Below are 20,494 nucleotides of genomic sequence, written 5' to 3'. Positions count from 1 at the left end.
GAACTATTTTCGGACACGTATAAGCCGAAGACTAGAAGGCCTGCTCTTCTCTTCGGCGTTCATTGGGCCGAAGAGATTATCTTCGAACGCGTCGTTTTCAGGAGCAACTAGTTGGCGAGTGCTCCTTCGGAAGCCTCCTAACGATCACTTGGGGGTGAGCTGGGAGCGCGTCACTTGGCGCGCTCTCTGCCGCCGCCATGTGTCACGCTCTAGACGCTCCCTTCGGATTTTATTTTATTTCATTTTTCCGCACGTGTTTTTGGTTTTTTAAATGATTTTTTGGGGTTTTTTTGACCTTTTGGTTTTCCACTAGTCTTCCTTAGCTTTTGGACCAAATTTTTTAATTTTTTTTTTTGCGAAAAAACACATTTTTTTTCTTCTGCGAGAGGCACGGGTTTGCTTCCGCGAAAAGCACAGTTGTGCTTTCGCGAAAGGCATGGCCGTGCCTTTCGGAACTGAAAAAAATACATGAAAAACTTGGTGGCAAAGTGAAAAGGCTTGCTGACCAAACGGAAACTGTCAAGACCAATCCGACCAAAAGCTGAAGATGGGCTCAATGATTTATATAGATGGCCTCAGATGAAAAGGTGTTTTACACGGAGTTGTGCGTATCGTCGAAATAGTCAACTTTGCTTTTGGAGCCATCATCATACGAAGTAGTATGCAACCTACAGAGCCGCTACAAAACTCAGGCAACCCAGCCAGCTGCATGACCGAGTCCGACTGGGAGTCAAAGATGACCTTGTAAAGTATTTAAGATAGCCTCGAATCAAAAAAGTTCAACATGAAAGTTGTTCGCCTCGTCGAAACGGTTAAATTTGCTTTCGGTCTTATCTTCATCCGAGCTCTTTTTGGCATGTGAGATCCAAAAACGAACTGATGTCTCGAACTTACCTAAATTTGAGTTCGGTTTATTTTGAAAAGATTTGGACGTGATTTGGGGTCATTTACTTGTACGGGAAGTCCAGCGCCTCTTATATATGTTGGGGTGATGGTTGATTGAACAACATACAAACGACATATCAGTATACTATTTTTTCATCTACGTTTTGTCGCTTCACCGTTTTTCTTTCTTGTTCTTCGCCGTTCCTCGAGTTTAAGAGCTGTGAATCCAGAGGCTCTAGGGGCGAGCGAATCGACCTAGGGCAGCCCATAGCGGCCGCATTCCTTGACGGGGTCTCTCCCAGGCGTGTGGGGTTTCGGATCTACAAAAGCACCCGCCGACTGTCCTGCGTATCGCGTCGTCGGTTGGGTCTCCTTCGACGTGAGCTGCGGTGCATCACACGTGCCGTCGAGGGTACACGTGACGTGTTCGTGCGTCAATACGCTTTTTGGCGACTTCACTGGGGACTCAAGATCAATCATCATCATCATCATCCATCATGTCCGAATTTCTCAAGCCATCTGAAGTAGACACCGGTAACATCATTAAGTCTAGTCTTGATGAACTACCGGCCGATCTTCGCCAAATTTATCAAGTGTCGCTCCCGATTTCCCCATAAACATGATTTCTTAAATTTGCAAAGAAGAGAAAACAAGAAAGAAAAAACAATGCAGGAAATATAACCATACGAGAAGAAAAAAGCAAAAAGAAAACAACTTGAACTACCTACCCTTGACTCTTACAGGAAAGGAAAACGACATTTTTTTTCTTTTGAGAACTAGGAAAACGACATATAGGAAACAAAGAAAAAGGAGAAAAAGCCCACCGAACAAAACAACGGGCCGCCAAAACAACAACGCCCCTGGGACATGAGCCGCGAACGGAAGAAGAAGAAAATGAGCCACGGGCCGCAATCTGTGTGCTGAGAGGACAACATGAATCGCGGTGTAAGTTCTCGAAATCACTAATTAAGAAGTACTTGTTGCAAAGAACACTCCACTTTCCTAGGTCGCGACAAGTGGCGCACATGCAGCGCGCCACTTGTCGCAACCTGGGAGTTTTCTCTTTTTTCGTAGATCCGTTTATTCAAAACGTTTTATCTCTTTATTCGTGCGTCCAAATCTCGAACCGTTTTCACCATTGGATTCCTCGCGTCGAGATCTTCAAAACTACTCCCTCCGTCCCATAATATAAGAGCGTTTTTCACACTAGTATAGTGTTAAAAACGTTCTTATATTATGGGACAGAGGGAGTAGATCCCATGTTGATAGGTTTTGACGAACTTTTTTTTTCACGAAAAAACCGGACAAAAAAACCGGGCGAAAAAACCGAACCGGGAGCACGGTTTTTTTCCTTTCCGAAAGAGGCACGCCCGTGCCTCTCGCGAAATCACAACCGTGCCTCTCGTGGAAGCAAAACCGTGACTCTCGTGGAAGGAAAAAAAACAGAAAACGCGTTTTTTTCCGTTTCCGAGAGGCACGGCCGTGACTTTTCGCGAAAGCACAACCGTGCCTCTCGCGAAATCAAAACCGTAACTATCGCGAAAGAAAAAAAACAAAAAACGCGTATTTTTTTCCCTTTCCGAGAGGCACGGCCGTGACTTTCGCGTAAGCACAACCGTGCCTCTCGCGGAAGCAAAACCGTGACTCTCACGAAAGAAAAAAAAAGGGTTTTGTTTTTCCCTTTCCGAGAGGCATGGCCGTGACTCTCGCGAAAGCACAACCGTGCCTCTCGCGGAAGCGGAACCGTGACTCTCGCGAAAGAAAAAAAAAACAAAAAACGTGTTTTTTTCGTTCCGAAAGGCACGGCCGTGACTCTCACTAAAGCACAACCGTGCCTCTCGCGGAAGAAAAACTGTGACTTTCGCGAAAGGGGAAAAAAACGCGTTATTTCGCAAAAAAAATTCAAATTTTTTTTTATCGAAAATCTAGGAAAGACCGGGGGAAAACCAAAACGTCGAAAAAAACCGGGAAAAATACCGTTTAAAAAGCCGAAAACGCGTGTGGAAAAAAAATCCGAAGGAAGCGTCCAGAACGCGACACGTGGCGAATGGCTGAGAGCGCGCCAAGTGGCGCTGATCGTTGCGAGGCTCCCGAAGGAGCGCTCGTTAACTAGTTGCTCCCGTAAGTTCTGATCCAATGGTTAAACTCGTGAATGAGACCAAATTAAAAAAAACTAGCTGAATTTTTAGCAATCCCCGGAATTAAACGAGAATCCACGTTTTCTGTCTTAAAAGGAAGAGTCCACGTCCCGTCCGAATCGGAGTAGGATCAGTGAACGATTCATCTACTGTATGTACTAGGCTGCCTTTGGTGCTATATATATACTCGCGTGTCGCCGTGTTGTGTCTCGTGTGTGTGCTAGTGCCATCAGCGCCAAGGCTGTATCTTCACGTGTGCTTCAGAATCGGCAAGGCGTAGTATTTGATCAGGTAGTCGTCCAACAAGAGCGACGTGTGATCAAGGTCAAGGAAGGGACATGCATATGGAAGCAGTAACAATAAAGCTGCTACCCGACGACGTGCTCGCGGACATCCTCCGCCGTCTCCCGCCGCGCAGCCTCGCGACGTCACGCTGCGTCTGCAAGGCCTGGCACGACATGATCGACGCCGGCCACCTGCTGCGGGCGGACCTCCTTCCGCACACGCTCGGCGGGATCTTCATAGACTTCCGCTTCCTACAGGTCTCGGAGCTCTTCCGTCCGTCGACCAGGACCGCGGTCTTCGGCGACCTCAGTTATAGCTCGGCCAACACCGCCGTCAGCGAGCACTGCAACGGCCTCGTCCTACTACTCTCCGACATGGTGGTCAACCCCGCGACGCGGCGGTGCGCGCGGCTGCCGCCGCTGCCACCGCTGCCCTCGCGCGTCGGGATGGAGGATTTCTACGTCTTGAGAGGAGACAAGTTTCTGGCGTTTGATCCCAGCGTCTCTTCTCACTACGAGGTGGCCTCGGTCCCTCTCGTCCCATTTGAGGAGAGGCTGGGCCGCATGCCCAGGGACTCGGAGTGGCCGCCGTCGCCGTTCGTCCTGCCCGTCTACTCGTCGGAGACGAAACGGTGGGAGGAGAGGCCGTTCGTCTGGCAAGGAGGCGCCGCGGGAACCATCGCCGGCATGCTGGAGGAGGACAGGCTAGACCTGGACGTGAAGCGCTACGGCGTGTACCTGCGCGGGGCGCTCTACGCGCAGATCCAAAACGACTTCTGCTGCAGGATATCGATGGCGGACCGTAAGTACCGGGTGATCCGCCCTCCGGCCGGCATGGAAACGGCCACGTATCCGGAACTTCATCTGGGCAAGTCGGGGAACGAGAGGTCCGCTGCGCGCTGGTGGAGGACGCGTTCAGGTTTCTCCGGGTTTGGGGGCTGGACGAGTCGCGCGGGCGGTGCGAGTGGGCGCTGAGGCATCGCGTCGACCTTGGGCAAGCGCTGGCGCGTGGGATTTACTACCGTCGGGAAGAAACCGACGAGCGTTGGATCCTGGAAAATGTCAACGACGGCGGCGCCGGCTCGGACGGAGAAGCAGAAGAAGACGATCACAACGCGCCGGTGGTGGAGGTGGAGCGGGAAACTATTAAGTCTGATTATATCAGTTTCCTCGGGTTCCATCCTTTTGAGGATGTCGTCTTCCTGTGCGATACGTTGACGAGGGGGCTGGCCTATCATTTGAAGCGCTCGAGGCTTGAGTACATGGGCATCCTGCGTCCAAGGCACTACGGCCACATTGCTGGCTCGGTCGCAGGTGTAAATGCATCTTTCCCGTACACGCCTTGTGGGATGGGGGAGCTGTCGTAATGTATCGTCGTCGTCGTCGTCGTCGCCCGCGGGAACTCTGGGGTAGCAGCTTTTATTGCTTCCATATATGTCCCGTACCGTACACGTCGATGGGTAGGAGTACTGGTATTGTTTGTTTGATGGACGGACGCGTTTTCGCTGGCCTCGACCCTTTGCGCGCGAGGCGGACGCACGCACGCAAGTCGTGTTGCTTGTCGTTTTTCTCTTGTTCCTCCGATTCGATTCGACTAGATTGTAAGGGCGGCTTGCCGCACCCCCACCGCACCCGGTCATATTAAGCCTGGTAGAAAATATGGCTTGCCACACCCCTGTCGGGTGCACCTATATCCAACCTAGTAACAAAAAAACTTGAGTATTGCATATAAAATAAAACATAGCAAGATATAGGTTACAAAAAGCATCATCCATAAACCGACCCAAAAAATAGACACTTATAATGCCTCAGTTTTAATGGGAACTTAACCAAAAGAGGTATAGATAGTTATATAACAATAATGGTCCAGTACAAATAAGTTTAGTTACATGCCACATGCCAACCCAATCAGGACCAACCCCAGATAGCTCAGTAGTATACCATATGAATTTCAGGATAGAAAGGTATGAAGGCGGTGACACATAAAAGGAACTCCATGGCCATTGATATATCTCAAAGAAAGCAATAACACATAATATGATCCACATTTAGAAAGTCGCGAGGAAAGTGCAAAAGACTTGATGTGAGTCATTTTTACAGAAGAATTTGCACCGAGGTTCAAATAGCTGTCGGTGGAGGACGTCACGGTAGCTCATTGTATAATACAACATAAGAGGGTCATCGGTGTAGAGGCAAATGATTCCCAACATCAATCGTCACGGAGATCCTTCCATCAGTAATCAAGTCAATAGTGAGATGCCTGTGGAAAAAGCATCCAAGTATAGATGTTCACTCTGCTGAATAAAAAAACATATGCCCAGGTATTTTTATGTGAAGTGCAGTATAAACTTCAAAGTATCAAGGCTTGAAACTGATCTCAAAAGCCGAAACAAGTCGTATGAACAAAACAAAATAATGTATAAAACATGTTGCCTTCATTTCCAAGTATCATTTACATGTTCCCCATTAGATATCTTTAGTGGCAGGAGATACAACCATTGTTTCACACTGAAAACTTGAAATGTAAAGTAATGACATATTAGTGGAGGCACAAGACGAAATAATAGAGAGATTAGTCATAATCCAAAAGGGTTGTTCTGTATAGAACACTAATTAGATCATGTGAAATCGGAGCAAGAGTTTGACACAAACAATAGGCAACAAAACTATAGATCAGCATGATAGAACATAGCATGTAGTAGGATTCATCGTCCATTTAAAACGATTCAAAGTAACCAAACATGAAGGACAAAAAGACACCTTTAAGCTTTATGAATAACTCATCTACATGACCATACATGCTACTACTGAAAGCTAAAAAAGCTAACAGATCAAGTGTGAGGTGAGCTGGTAACTTTTTATGAGTTTTTTGACTCGTTGAGTTCCTCTGCTGGATTGTAATCCATGTACCTCCATTTTAATCCAGCCATATTATGCTATGTTCTTTGTAGCTGACCAACACTGATAGTGCATTTGGGGCACAGAAGAAAGGTTAATGTAACATTAGGCACTCTCCAGATTCTCATTAACAATTTCAACACCAAATTCGACATCCATCGTGGACAACCTATCTATTTTCAGTAATAGTGAGGACCAACTAAATAGATAAACACATAGTGTGCAGATATGGTATGCACACAGGAGGGGAGATTTTATAGTGGCGCACACAGGAGGGGAGATTTTATAGTGGCGTACAGCGGCGAAGCGGTGACCGGTTGCGCAGGATTTGACGTGATCCTTTCAGAGAAAGACAAATCTAGAAGCAACCGCCTAAGACCAATCGACGTGGCGCAAGAATAGAAAGGAGCGAGTCCACCAATAAAAATACCAATTACACGTGCCGTTATCATGAAACTGTGAAAAAGAAACTTAAAAATTCCGAAAAAAGAAACCCTTATGGGCCTAGTATTCTTGTTACATAACCCTTGTCCCTAGGCACATCGGCACCCCCTTGGCTTTCCTCATGCTTAGCTCCTGTGTGCGTCCATGTCCACGTCCCTGTCTTTGGGGCGGGGAGAATCTGCCAATGAAAAATACTTTTAGCCAGATCATGCATTGGTCGCTGTGCACACCATTTCTTCATGGCAGTAACACATGTAAGGGTCATGTAGACAGATAACATATCACTACACTTGTGCATTTCTCAAGCTAGGATAAGCCGTTTATTTTAGCATACCTGCTGGATCATGCACATCCACAACCCTGTCCTTGGGGCCAACAGAACCTGCCAATTTAAGAGATTGTTAGCACATCAAGTAATAGTACACACCATTTTGACATGACAGTAACACAGGCAGGTTCCCCAAAAGAGGATAATGCATTTACTTTCAACATACCTGCTGTTACGTCAGCTGGGGGAGGGGCCCTTGATGCAGTGCATGACTTGGCCATGTCCAGCAGGAGCCCTCTGGTGAATCCCGAATACTTAACCTCAGGCTGGTCAAGAACCATTTTGAGACATGGCAGTTTGCCCCTCGAGGGTGTAATGATTGTCCTGAGCACCTCACAGCATGAGCCTGTCACTGGCTCGCCATCGCATTGTTCCTGGACTAGCGATGCAATCAAGACTGCATCGCAGTTGGTGCTTCCATTCCCAACATGAGGTAACGCCAAGGTCACAAGGAGGAAGAAGAGCCAAACTGCCATTCTGCATGGTAATTTACTGTGATGTCAATAAGAAGAAGAAAGATTTCTAATGGGCGTTTGTATTCACTTTTGAGGAAATCGTTACTTCATCATGATATCAGTGTGTTCAGAATCCCCAAAACGGAAGCATATACCAAAATTATCTGGTTGAAACTCAAACGACATTCACAACAATGCACCATGAATCTGACTATGAACACGACCAAGGATGGTCACTTACGGTGTACTTTCTTCTCCACTCCACCGCCGGTGCTTGTCCTCTAATGAAGCTCACTACACTCGCCTCGTACTACCGCTTTCTGAATGTGCATCCCTGCTATTTAAAGGAACACGATATGTAGAACAGTGAGCTGACGTGCGAGCACTACCCTTCATGAATATAGCGCGGACAGAAGGGTGGTTTGGAATTTGGTGCGGGGTAGGAGTAGTTTTGGTAATGCACGGTTTAGGTGCTGCAGTACCAACGCCCGCACCCACTGACTCATGCCAATTGTGACACTGAATCATCAATCATGCGTGCATAGAACTATCACTACTACTGCCAATTGTCCGCAGTCACTGACCATCGACTCATGTCAATTGTTTTTTTCCGCACCCACTGACTCATGTCAATTGTAACACTGAATCATCAATCATCGATCGGCTTTTCTCACGTAATGCTCGTGGGGATGAGCACTGGCCAGCCAATTGGACTGCAAAAAGGCCCGGGTCTCAGATTTTTTTTCTCCTGGAGCAGCACCCTTTAGGACAATTGGGCTAGAAAATATAACGTGCGGTGGAAGCCCAAATAGACAGCACATCCGACGGCTGAGATCGTCTAAATCAAGCGAATGAAAGGCTAGAAATGCTCAAGTCATGAGAGGGTGGGATTAGGCTCAGTTTTAATGTCCTAAATTGCTGGCTCGGGCGAACCAACATATTGTTGGATGGTTAGAGAGACAATGGTATCCCCAGACCACCAGAGTTCAAGTCCTGATGCTCACATAATTATTGAATATTTCAGAATTTCCGGCTTTCCGGCGACGAGCTTTCAGTGGGAGGATGGGTGGGGATGGCTGCCGGAGCCTGGTCGCACGGACGGCGCAGCAGCCGGCTGTAGAGCGGAGAAAGCTGGTACATAAGGTTAAGGTAACCACAAGCCTTGATGGCTACTGACATGGAAATCGATGTATTTTGTTGTAATTCCACCTTAGGAAATAACAAGGGGTGCCTTAAGAGCCACAAGGTAACCCGAAGGCTTGGCTAGTGATCGATACATGTTGCTGTACTTCCTCCTAAGATAGAGCCTTGGTTGTTTTGTAATAGAAACTTATTGATTATCAACATACGCATCTCTAAATAATGTTTGAAAAAGGATAACAGCTTTGTCTGGTTTGTACCATGCTTTGAACTGAAGCTCACCCAAAATAGTATATGTGATGTATTTCTTCCCTGTGTGCATGTGTTGGTGCCAGAGTTTGACATTACAGTTCACAGCTTGTTTCTATACAATTCTTTTGGACAAGGAACAGAGGCTAATTTGAGGAATGCATAACGCCGCATCGCAAACTTATTCTCTACAATCACATCTTTAGCCCCCGGGATTTAGTCAAAAAATAACAGGTAGGGTAACCTGGAACCAGCCTGCTGGATATGTCACTGCCTCCCTCATGGTACACTAGTCAGACGCACCATCGCCTCAAAAACCCGAACTCGGCAGGCAGCTTCTTGTGAAGGTCCAGTCAGCTTGTGCAAAAAAACGAATTCGGGAGCCTCTTCTAAAGGTCTTGGTCAGCTTGTGCAAAAACCCGAATTCTGTAGCCTCTGGTAAAGGTCTGGTCAGCTTGTGCAAAAACCCGAATTCTGTAGCCTCTGGTAAAGGTCTGGTCAGCTTGTGCTATTCAGCGTTTTCGCTATGCACCGCCGCAGAAGAACTCTTCTGCTTTGTCAAAGAAGAAAGCCGGGATTTTCCTATGCAACATAAAAGCAGATGAAGCTTCTCCGGCCCTTTGCTTCAAGGGCCCCCCATCATCACCAGCTCGTGCTCCTCTGCCATCCTTTTGATTCTTGTTTCTGTTTAACTTGACGGGCCCTGAAACGCCTTTTCCTAACACTGGCCGCACGCCTTTGCGGCTTGACCGTATCGACATGTCAGATAGTGAGTTTCTGATGTCCGGCAAGATATGAGTGCTGTCACCGGAATTATTGGCTCCAGAACCATCCGCGGCGACGGAATCTGAAGTTGCCAGTACTGACGCTCTGCAGGACCTAAGCAAAGTACTGATCATATCTGAGCTTATTTCTTGAAGTACCACACTTCTGTTCTGATCACAGCCGTAGCAGACGGCAATGAGAGCAGTAGTCAAGATGGGCATCAACTCTGGATCGCTGAAGAAAGCAAAAGGCAGGTCGCACACCTGTTTCTCAACTCGTCAGAATCGCCCAACATCCTCCAGAAATTAAGAAAAACATGGCTACATAAAATAACTGTTTACCTTATGAAGTATTGTGGGGCTCTTACCCCATCGAAGAACTGCTTGATTCCCGGGATGGAACAAAGAGAAGTAGCCAAGAAGCAGTATCGATTCTAGAAGCAGTAAACCGACCTGAAAAAGGAGCACACACCTATTATCCAAAAATGTTTGCCAAAGAATTGTTTCCTTGCATCACTGTGGTATAAAGTTAGCACTGGTCCCTTGCACTGGGTAACCAGAAGAAAGAAAAGAAAAAAGGAGCGATTGTAACACATAAATGTTCCTTTTAAAATAATAAGTATAAATTATCATAGCTGACCATCGAATGGAACTATCACTGTCAGTGCCAGAAATTTGCCTCATGCCCATATCGGTCTTTGTAGAATGGTTAGAAATGACAACATCAACCTCGCCTATGTGGTCTCAACATAGCCGGTCCCAAGCCTGGGTAAAGGAGGGTTGTCATAGGCTTGGCGAGCCAACGTCAAAACTCAGCCGCTCTTATAGAGATGAAACTCAGAAGAACATCGTTGGGGCGTAACCCTCTTAGTGACGCGCCATACCAGAACCCAGGTGTGGTGTTAAGTGGGCAAGGGCCGGGCCGTCACCCCCTTGGTGGCGTGTCGTATCTTGATCTGGATATGGTGATAAGTGAGCAAGGATTGGGTCATCGCATTCTTAGTGGCGCGCTAGATCGACGCCCGGGTGTAGTGAAAATGAACAAGGTCTTCGCATTTGGCGCGACGAGTGCCAAGGGTAAGGAAGCTAGCCGAGCCTAATATGATCTGCTTAGCTTAGGTAACTGGAACGTAGGGTCCCTGACAGGTCAGTTACGGGAGCTAGTTGATACAGCGGTGAGGAGAGGTGTTGATATCCTATGCGTCCAAGAAACCAAATGGAGGGGGCAGAAGGTGAAGGAGGTGGAGGATACTGGCTTCAAGTTGTGGTACACGGGGAGAACTACAAAGAAATGGAGTAGGCATCTTGATCAACAAGAGCCTCAAGTATGGTGTGGTAGACGTCAAGAGGCAAGGGCACCAGACTATCATGGTCAAGCTGGTAGTTGGGGGTTTAGTTCTCAGTATTATCAAGGCGTAAACACCGTAGGCCACAATGAGTGCACCAAGAGGGAGTTCTGGGAAGGCCTCGAGAAAATGGTTAGGAGTGTACCTATTGGCGAGAAGCTCTTCATAGAAGGAGACCTCAATGGCCACATGGGTACATCAAATACAGGTTTTGAAGAGGTGCATGGGGTTTTTGGCTATGGTATCAGGAATCAAGATGGAGAAGATGTCTTAAGCTTCGCTCTAGCCTGCGATATGATTGTAGCTAACACCCTCTTTAAAAAGAGAGAATCCCATCTAATGAGTTTTAGTAGTGGTCAACACTCTAGCTAGCCAGATTGATTTCGTTCTCTCGAGAAGAGAAGACGGGCGTGCTTGCCTAGATTGTAAGGTCATAACCGAAGAGAGTGTTGACAATCAACACAAGCTTGTGGTGGCTGACTTCCGCTTTCGGCTTCGTGTCCAGCGGGATAGGCGCGCCAAAGTCGCTAGAACGAAGTGGTGGAAACTCAGGAGGGGGGAGGCTCGGGCTTTCAAGGAGAGGGTTATTAAGGAGGGCCCTTGGGAGGAAGGAGGTGATGTGATGCAAACAATATGTGGATGAAGATGGCGACTTGCAGTCGTAAGGTGGCTTCAGAGGAGTTTGGGTGATGAGGGTAAGTACAAACGGAGCTAAAGATACCTGATGGTGGAACGATGATGTCCAGAAGGCTATTAAGTAGAAGAAAGATGGTTTCAGATGCGTACACCTAGACATGAGTGCAGACAGCATTGAGAAGTGCAAGGTGGCAAAGGCCACAAAACAAGCGGTGAGTGAAGCAAGGGGTCGGGCGTATGAGGACCTCTACCAGCACTTAGATACGAAGGAAGGCGAAAGGACATCTATAAGATGGCCAAGACCCGAGAGAGTAAGACGAGGGATGTCAACCAAGTCAAATGCATCAAGGACAGAGCATATCAGCTCCTGGTGAAGGACGGGGAGATCAAGCATAGATGGCGGGAGTACTTCGACAAGCTGTTATGGAGAGAATGAGAGCTCTACCATTGAGCTGGACGACTCCTTTGATGATACCAGCAAGCGCTTTGTGCGACGAATCCAGGAGTCTGAGGTCAAGGAGGCTTTAAAAAGGATGAAAGGAGGCAAGGCAATGGGTCCTGATTGTATCCCCATTGTGGTGTGGAGAGGCCTCGGAGACATAGCGCTAGTATGGCTAACTAAGCTTTTCAACCTCATTTTTCGGGCAAACAAGATACCAAAAGAATGGAGGCGGAGTATATTACTATCAATATTCAAGAACAAGGGGGTGTTCAAAGTTGTATTAATTACCGTGGAATTAAGCTGATGAGCCATACACCGAAGCTATGGGAGAGAGTCATTGAGCACCGCTTAAGAAGAATGACAAGCGGGACCAAAAGTCAGTTTGGTTCCATGCCTGGGAGGTCGACCATGAAAGCCATTTTCTTGGTACGGCAACTTATGGAGAGATACAGGGAGCAAAAGGACCTGCATATGGTGTCCATTGACTTGGAGAAGGCCTACGATAAGATACCATGGTATGTCATATGGTGGGCCTTGGAGAAAAAGAAAGTCCCAACAAAGTACATTGCCCTCATCAAGGACATGTACGATAATGTTGTGACAAGTGTTTGTACAAGTGATGGCAACATGACGACTTTCCGATTGAAATAGGACTGCACCAAGGGTCAGCTTTGAGCCCTTATCTTTTTTCCTTTGGTGATGGATGGGGTCACAAGGGATATATACAAGGAGATATCCCATGGTGTATGCTCTTTGCGGATGATGTAGTGCTAGTCGATAATAGTCTAGAATCGGAAGGTTTTAGGCTTAGTAGAACTAAAACTGAGTACATGAGGTGCGGTTTCAGAACTACTAGGCACGATAAGGTTAGCCTTGATGGACAGGTGGTACCTTAGACGGACACCTTTCAATATTTGGGGCCAATGCTACAGAAGGATGGTGATCTCAATGAAGATATGAGCCATCGAATCAAAGCCGAATGGATGAAGTGGCATCAAGCTTCTGCCGTTCTCTGTGGCAAGAGAGTGCCACAAAAGTTAAAAGGCAGGTTCTAAGGACGGAGATCCGACCCGCAATGTTGTATGGCGCTGAGTGTTGGCCGACTAAAAGGCGACATGTTCAACAGTTGGGTGTAGCGGATGACATACGTGATATAGTTGGGGTAGCACCGACTGAAGAGAAGCTTGTCCAACATCGCCTGAGATGGTTTGGGCATATACAACACAGGCCTCCAGAAGCTCTGGTGCATAGCGGACGGTTAAAGCGTGCTGAAAATGTCAAGAGAGGTCGGGGTAGACCCAACTTGGCATGGAGGAGTCCGTTAAGAGAGATCTGGAGGACTGGAATATCACCGAAGAACTATCCATGGACAGGGGTGTGTGGAAGGTAGCTAGCTATCCACATGCCAGAAGCCCAGAACCATGAGTTTGTTTCAAGATCTTACGAGTTTCAGCTCTAGCCCACCCCAGCTTGTTTGGGACTAAAGGCTTTGTTGTTAGAAATGACAGCATCCCAACAATACTTAAAAGAGTGCACAAATATCAGAATCCACTTTATTTTTCTACCCATTGGGAATAGCGGTCGCAACTTTATTATTCTAGTGACAAAGCGATCACAGCCTAATCAGTACAAGACAAATAATAATGAACTCCAGATGTATTACTTGCTACCATTGGCCAACGAAGAAATTATTTAAAAATTGAAAAAACTTGAAACCTGAAAGTAATTACTACAATACTTGAGTGAAACATTCTACTTCAACACAAAGCACTACTTCAAAAGCGACATAGATATGGCCCTCCAGGGACGGACATCCGAGAGAAAAAACCATAGATATATCACACAAACTACTGAGAATACATGGAAAATTTGCTTGTAAATGCAATAGCCTACAGTTTACCTGATCATTTGGTACTCTCCATTTATTCATGCAATGATTCAGCAGAAAACTGATCAAATGAAAGAATTCCATCTTCAGATCTGATCTAGCCTGAAAAGAGTTCATAACCAGTAAGCATACACCATAGGTGGAGAAACAGATCATTAAGATCTTCAGTACTCCCATATTAAAATGTTGCCAGTTTGCCAATAGCAAATTTGCATGAGATCTTTAAGAATGACTAGTTGTCTGCTGGCACTATAAATAGTTTAAGATTCTTTTTTTGTGTGTCTTCCTAGGCTATATTTTGCAGTTCAGAAATTCATCTATTCAGCGTCAAACGATGCATGAAAACCAACAAACAAGAAGCCAATAACAATAATACCCAGCCTTGGATACAACTGCTTACCAGCATACACTGCAGAAGAGTGATATCCAAACATGCCACATTGTTCAAAACTTTCAATACACCAGTGGCTACTTCTTCAAAATTTGATGGAAGAATCGCTGAAGCCTGAAAATTTTAGCTATCATTTTCTAGCAAGAAGAAAACTACAATAAATCAATGCAATAATATCTAAATTGCCTGCTAGCTACCCACAAAATTATATCTATATGATGTCAAACGGTCAATTTTTCTCGTTATATGTTACTAAACTCTTTAAGAACAATAATATGCCAGTGAAAGAAAATTTATGGGCAATACTCTTTTTGGTCAAGAAACAAAAATGGGTACTACTTTGAAGCTGAGAAAATTAGTGCTATATATCAAAATGCATGAGTTCTACAAATATCCCAGTGCAATCTTGTAAAGCAACTCTTAAGGTCTACAGCGCAATTGAGTTTGGAGATAAAACAACTTTTCTCAATAAAGCATTGCACCTTAAAACAAGCAGAAACACAAACCTGGTCGGATGACGATCTGTTGTTTGCCTGCAGCAACACAGCTGTCAACAGTGAAGGCAGACTAACCAGGCCTGTCTCAGCCATGGCAGAAAGTACAAGCACTGCAGGTTGTTTCAGGTTTATTTCATTGCCTTTTCCAGGACTGTCATTCATTTCTGTACATACATTATTCATCTTTCTTCCTTCAAGGTGACCATCCACGGTACTATTTTCATTTCTCTGAGTGGAAACTTCAAAATGTTGATCTATTGTATCTCCCAAATTTGACGATTGTATTTCTGACACAGACCCTGAGTTATTCTGGCCAGCAGAGAGGTCTAACAAGCCTTTTCTAGTTTCATCCAGTGATCTTCTATCTCCTAGAGTGGAACCTTCATGTTGTTCGGCGGGCTTGTTTTCTTCAACCACTTCACTAAACCCACAGTCATCACATTTCGAAATATCACACGTGTTAGATGGTAATTTGGCATCTCCAGACTCGTCCGGTGCCATCAGCTGGTTGCCAACTCGTATGTCTAGTGAACTAAGATACTCACATTCGTGAGCTAGATTACCAGCTGGAGTTCTGCATTTGCAGGACTCCCAATCAATGGCAGAAAAGTTCCCTGGTTTGGATGTCAAAACAGTCAGAAGGTTGAGACCAAATAGTATGGATGATGGGAGTGGGGACCCTTCCACCTGGGGCCTGTCATAAAGGGCAAAAAGATCTCGCAGACGGTGAATTGTTTGATAAGCTACAATCAATTCTATCAGACCCTCCTGCATTTTGAGTTGTTCGTCGTCAACATATAAGTGACCAACAATGACGGTTACAGTCCATAAAAAACCATCTAAAACTTCACCAACTGTCTCCATGTTCTCTGTAGTTTTACTTAACGGAAGATTCAAACTTCCAGAGTTTGATGCTGCCACCTTAATGTAATTCTCTAGTGATGCAGATAGCATGGGAATAATCGGAGGTAAAAGATTTTGTACTAGAAAATAAGTCCGATTAGCTGGAAGTGAGAGTAACACTCTAAGCAGGCGCAAAAGGTAAACAGTGACTTCACAAGCTACTGGTCTTGAAGTGTGTGAGGCAAGTAAAGCAGACGCAATGAAATCAAGCAAACCAACTTGTCTAGTAGCATGCAGTTCGAGATCCTTTCCTTCTAAGAACTGTTAAAAAATAAACAGAAAGTGATATCAGTAACCATCTTTGCTATCATGGTATGGCACAATATGTAATGTAATCAATAAGAAGTACCTTCGTCATGTCACCAACAATCAAACCAATACTCGCAGCACCTTCTTTTCTAGCTTGACGATGTCTTTGCAAGTCCTGAAGCCATCTACTTAACTTACCTTTGGCAGCTCCTAGAGCAGCCCTGTGTGCAATTCCTGTGTTTTCACCTATGGCTGGTTCAACAAATTCATGCTTGAGAGCCATTAATCTCTGACGAATCTTCTTAATCTTTCGTTTCATTTGTGTGGCATTGGATGTTTTAACCATAGACTCTGCAGTGCTGGCATTGCCTACTATCTGTGAATCTTCGCCACTATTAGCTGACGTAGAACGGTTTAGGCTATCTTTACTTGGGAAGCGACGCTGAAAAGGTGAAGACTGATCCCTAAAATCCATTGAAGCTCTCTCACGTATTTGTTCAAGGTAAAACTTCCGGCGCTGCTCACTTTCACGGAGCTTTTCAGCTAGTTTTTGTGCTAAAAGTTCAGCTTCCTCTTGTTGTGCTTTAGCTCTTATCTCTTTTCTTCGTTGTTGCTCTGCGCTCTTCGCTTCTCGTGCAGCACTAGATGCTTTGCGCTCCTCTTCTCTTCTGACTATAGCTTCTTCTTTCTTACGCTGTATTTCAGCAAGGCGCTGCATTTTCTCAGCTTCAAGGAACTTTCTTCGTTCCAACACAGCCTCTTCCCTTGCAGTGTCCTCCTTCTGCTTTGTTTTGATCACCTGTAGCTTTTCAGCTCTCCGCATTTCAGAATCATGAAGTTTCTGCCTCAGCAAGAATTTCTTAGTTTCATCGTTCAGTGATGTAATAAAGCGAACCTCACTGACCTTAGTGCTCTCATCACCAGCTCTTTTCGCAACCTGGGCTAGATATGCTTCATGACGAGATTCACCACGTTGATGACGTGCATTCATTACTTCTCGCAGTTTTGAGCTGCGCACAGCCTGCAATTCATTTACACGACTTAACTTTTCAGTGGTACGTTGTAGTCTCTGAACTCTCTCACTTTCCAGTTGACTCCTGATCCGCAAAGCTCGTGCGTGCTTTTCTTCTGCTTCTCTCTTCGTATCGAAAGCACTTCTTTTCTTCTTTTCGGGAGACATTAACTTGTCATGTAGAACACGTCCACGTTCTGTTACTTTTCTGCCAACACCAGGAGAATGAGAGGCACGGGAACTCCGAACAGGAGATTTCAGTACATCTTCCCAGTTTCTTTTTTCCTTCCAGGCATCCATCGATCTCCACTGTGCTGTATTTTGCTTCTCCTTTTCAAGATGGGTCGTACTCCTTTTCACAATATCTATTGACTTTTTGTTCTCTGCCATTACCCTATCCTTAGAAGTGTGTTTAGCTATCTCAGATATTGGTCCTAGTGCCCCACTTCTACTCCTTGCAGAAAATGAAGGATTACTTTGTGGGAATGATCTACCTGACTTCAATGCCTCCTTACTTTGTCTCTCTTCAGTAACTTCTTTCTCACTACCATCAGAAAGTTTCACCTGACTCTCCACTTTCAAACTGATATTCCCAACTGTTGCTGATGCTGTAGTCAGCTTTGCTGAAATACCTGAAACTTCCCCAGAAGAGCTAGATACAAAGCTCTCTGCTGTTATACCAGCCTGCTTGCGTGCCAGTTCGAACTGAATCCTCTGGAAGGCCTCTAGAGATGAAGACAATATCTCTTGCCTGTGTGGTGAACTTGTCATTCGTCTGACCTGCATACATGATATATCAGAAAATGTCTCTTCAGCCTTCACAACTGTTCATGTTATTCCAACAGCGAAATATATACGAGAAATCTACAGAACACACGGGCCACATTCACCAAGACATCCTATACCACTCTTTTTTAAGGATAAACATATACCACGCTTAACATAACCAACAAGAACTTTTAGCATTGAACGTAGTAGACCTGTGTTCTAGGAGTAGTACCCAATTCATCAGAGTGCTGAAAAACTATCATAAAGAGATAAGAACGCTAAGAAACAACCATATACGCATATTTCAAAGTTCCGCAGACAAAATGAACAGGTGTAATATGAAAATGAACCACACGAAGGTAATCTTGATGGACTGGTGCGAACACAGACCTCCCAAGACAATGCATGAGGTCTTCGATGATCGGCTTTGACAGCCATTGGCATCCCTTCCTTTGGTAAGCTAGGAGACTTCTTGGTGTTATCAAAATGCTCTGCCCTGGACTTTAGTTCTTGAAAATCAGATATAGCTTCGTCAAGAACGAGTATGGATTCATTAATTTGCTCCATGTCACATTCTAATTCACAGAGGAGGTACAGTTCGTCCACAGCTCTATTCAGATTCTCAAAAAGAAAACACCAAAGCCTCTGCCTGAATCTTTCTTTGCTCTCAGCAGTTTCACCTCCAAGATCTACAGAAACCGTTGCGTGGTTAGGAAGTAATGTTTGGCTTTCTATGGGTGCAACCGAGGAAGATGTAACTGGAACTTCAAGATCATTATATGAGGACAGGGAGACAGAGTCAGCTAAGGTAGTTGAACCATTAACAACTACAGGACTATCTTGTATTTCACATATATCCAATGGATTTCTATTACATTCAGTGGGTGTCTCCACTGCATGAATTATGATAGGAGATGTATCAGCATTTCTTATAGAATTCATCTCATCTTCAAGTTCACTTTCACCTTTTAATTCATTTCTGCATTGTGTAGCATCTTCATCATCCATGTACTCTGTAGAAGAGCTATTATCTCTGAAGGCATCTGAGGGTAATGCTAGACCTGTGACTTCATCAAAATTTCCAAACTTGACAGAAGAGTTGGGCAAAACACCTACTGGCTCTGTCTTTGGAGGGTCTTTAACATGATCAGAATGTTCTACAGATTTTGCAAGATCACTTGAACAGTTGGGAGATTCATGAGGCACTGAATGATCTGTGCGATTAATCATGCCAGTTTTGGGAGGATCATTTGTTTCTTCAGCCAACTGCAGTTCTTCACATTCTTTTACTACATGCTCGGAAGCTGAAACACTGAATCCATTCTTCAGGTTACTAGCGCCTACACCAACACATTCCTCACAATGAACTTTAGTTGTTTCTCTGCTATCCAATTCATCAACAGCAAGATTATCATTCGTGCTCTGATGTGGGTGCTGCAGCCTGTCATACCACCTTGAACTGCCACTACTGTAGTTGGCCTGAGACCGTGATGAAGAGTTTGGAGTTTTATGGATGGAACTTCCTGAAGACCTCTGCAGTGTGAATTTCGAGCTGGACCGATGTTTCTGTCAAAACAAATTATAGTGAGTTAACAGCAGCACAGCACCACACAACAGGAGATAAACACACACAACAATGAAAAAAAAGGTCTATTGTGGTTTGACAGTCCACAACACAAGGTAATTTTGGAAAAGCCCATAGCCTTGAAGCATCTTACATGAATCAAACTAACATGGTGATATTGAGAAGATATTGTGTACAATTTCAATCATTCTGTGGAATTAAAACCAAACAGAGCAGGTAAGTGAAGGAACCGCTTACCTTTTTCACTTCAAACCACCCTGATCCCAGATCATCCCCATCTACATGATCATTCTCCATAGCGGTGAACCAATCCTCAGTGGATCCTTACGGCATTCCTGCCCTTCAGACATAGATTCCACGGCAAATCATTTACGGCATTCCTGCTTTCCAAATGAAGCCCAGCATTTGGGGGCAAAACAAGCTGATATCAGACCAATCGAATCAAAAGGGCGACCGCGACTGGAGCATCTAGGACAGGAAAGAAGACATGGGACTTTCGGGGGCCGGATCTAGATGGTCTGCACCGCACCGACGCACCCAGAAATTCTGGAGGTCGCTGGGGTTTAACTATTCACCGGATGGCAAAATGCTCCTACCTTGGACACCAACGACGGAAATTGCGAAGGGGTCGACGCACCAGGGGCGAGATGGGGTGGAACGGGAACGGCGATGGCGATGGCGGCGGGGGGCGGGCGTCGGCGGCGACGCTACGGCACGGCGGCACCTCTAGGGCACTGAGACACTTTATTAGACCCGCCTCGGTGACGTGCCGTGTGGTGCTCCGGGTCAGAGAGAGTACTGCTGCTGCTGCACCGGAGAAGATACAGCCGCAGGATGGGAAACAACGGACAGGATGGCACTTGGTGAGTTGGTGTAAAGGGATAATTACGTTTGAGCCCCTAGTTTCCAAGCTTCCTCGGTTTTGACCCTGAAAACTATGTTTTTGCCTTTCCATCACGATTATGTCGGGTCAATGTCGTTTTACAGTGATGGCCGCCATTTTTTGGACACTCACTGCCCTTGGCATGTCCTTACAAGTGGGCCTGCAGTCAAATTAGTAGAAGCCTCACTTTCATTATGTTGCTTTCCATCATCTTCGTTGTTCTCGCCCCTCCATCCCCCCACCCCCTCAAAAAACAACTAACTCTAGGTTCCTTGTAGGAGGTTTTTTGCACCCATCAGGACGCATCAC

General features: G+C 45.6%; 1 protein-coding gene and 1 long non-coding RNA gene across 5 annotated transcripts; both read right to left on the bottom strand.

The window, feature by feature from the left end:
* Positions 1–6,652: 6,652 nt before the first annotated feature.
* On the bottom strand, positions 6,653–7,444 carry LOC123049056 (uncharacterized). The gene is made up of 3 exons (XR_006423433.1): positions 7,144–7,444; positions 6,984–7,031; positions 6,653–6,827 (listed from the first exon to the last, which is right to left on the bottom strand). It is a non-coding gene; the product is annotated as an uncharacterized lncRNA (long non-coding RNA).
* A 1,400-nt stretch (positions 7,445–8,844) lies between these two features.
* Positions 8,845–20,104, bottom strand: LOC123052192 (S phase cyclin A-associated protein in the endoplasmic reticulum). 4 transcript variants are annotated; one of them, XM_044475302.1, is made up of 9 exons: positions 19,899–20,104; positions 19,540–19,685; positions 18,108–19,283; positions 16,038–17,729; positions 14,795–15,949; positions 14,298–14,402; positions 13,910–13,999; positions 9,928–10,038; positions 8,845–9,849 (listed from the first exon to the last, which is right to left on the bottom strand). In XM_044475302.1, exons 2-9 carry the CDS (start codon positions 19,597–19,599, stop codon positions 9,346–9,348), a joined length of 4,893 nt encoding a protein of 1,630 aa, XP_044331237.1. In that variant the 5' UTR covers positions 19,600–19,685; positions 19,899–20,104; the 3' UTR covers positions 8,845–9,345. The 4 variants fall into 4 exon arrangements, 3 of the variants coding, with proteins under 3 accessions (XP_044331237.1, XP_044331235.1, XP_044331236.1); XM_044475300.1 differs by having other exon boundaries at positions 19,540–19,682; positions 19,899–20,103; XM_044475301.1 differs by having other exon boundaries at positions 19,540–20,103.
* Positions 20,105–20,494: the final 390 nt, after the last annotated feature.

The sequence above is a fragment of the Triticum aestivum genome, chromosome 2D (assembly GCF_018294505.1).
Source record: "Triticum aestivum cultivar Chinese Spring chromosome 2D, IWGSC CS RefSeq v2.1, whole genome shotgun sequence".
Lineage (NCBI taxonomy): Eukaryota > Viridiplantae > Streptophyta > Magnoliopsida > Poales > Poaceae > Triticum > Triticum aestivum.
Note: the sequence above shows the minus strand (reverse complement) of the source record. Positions and strands in the feature narration are given on the sequence as shown.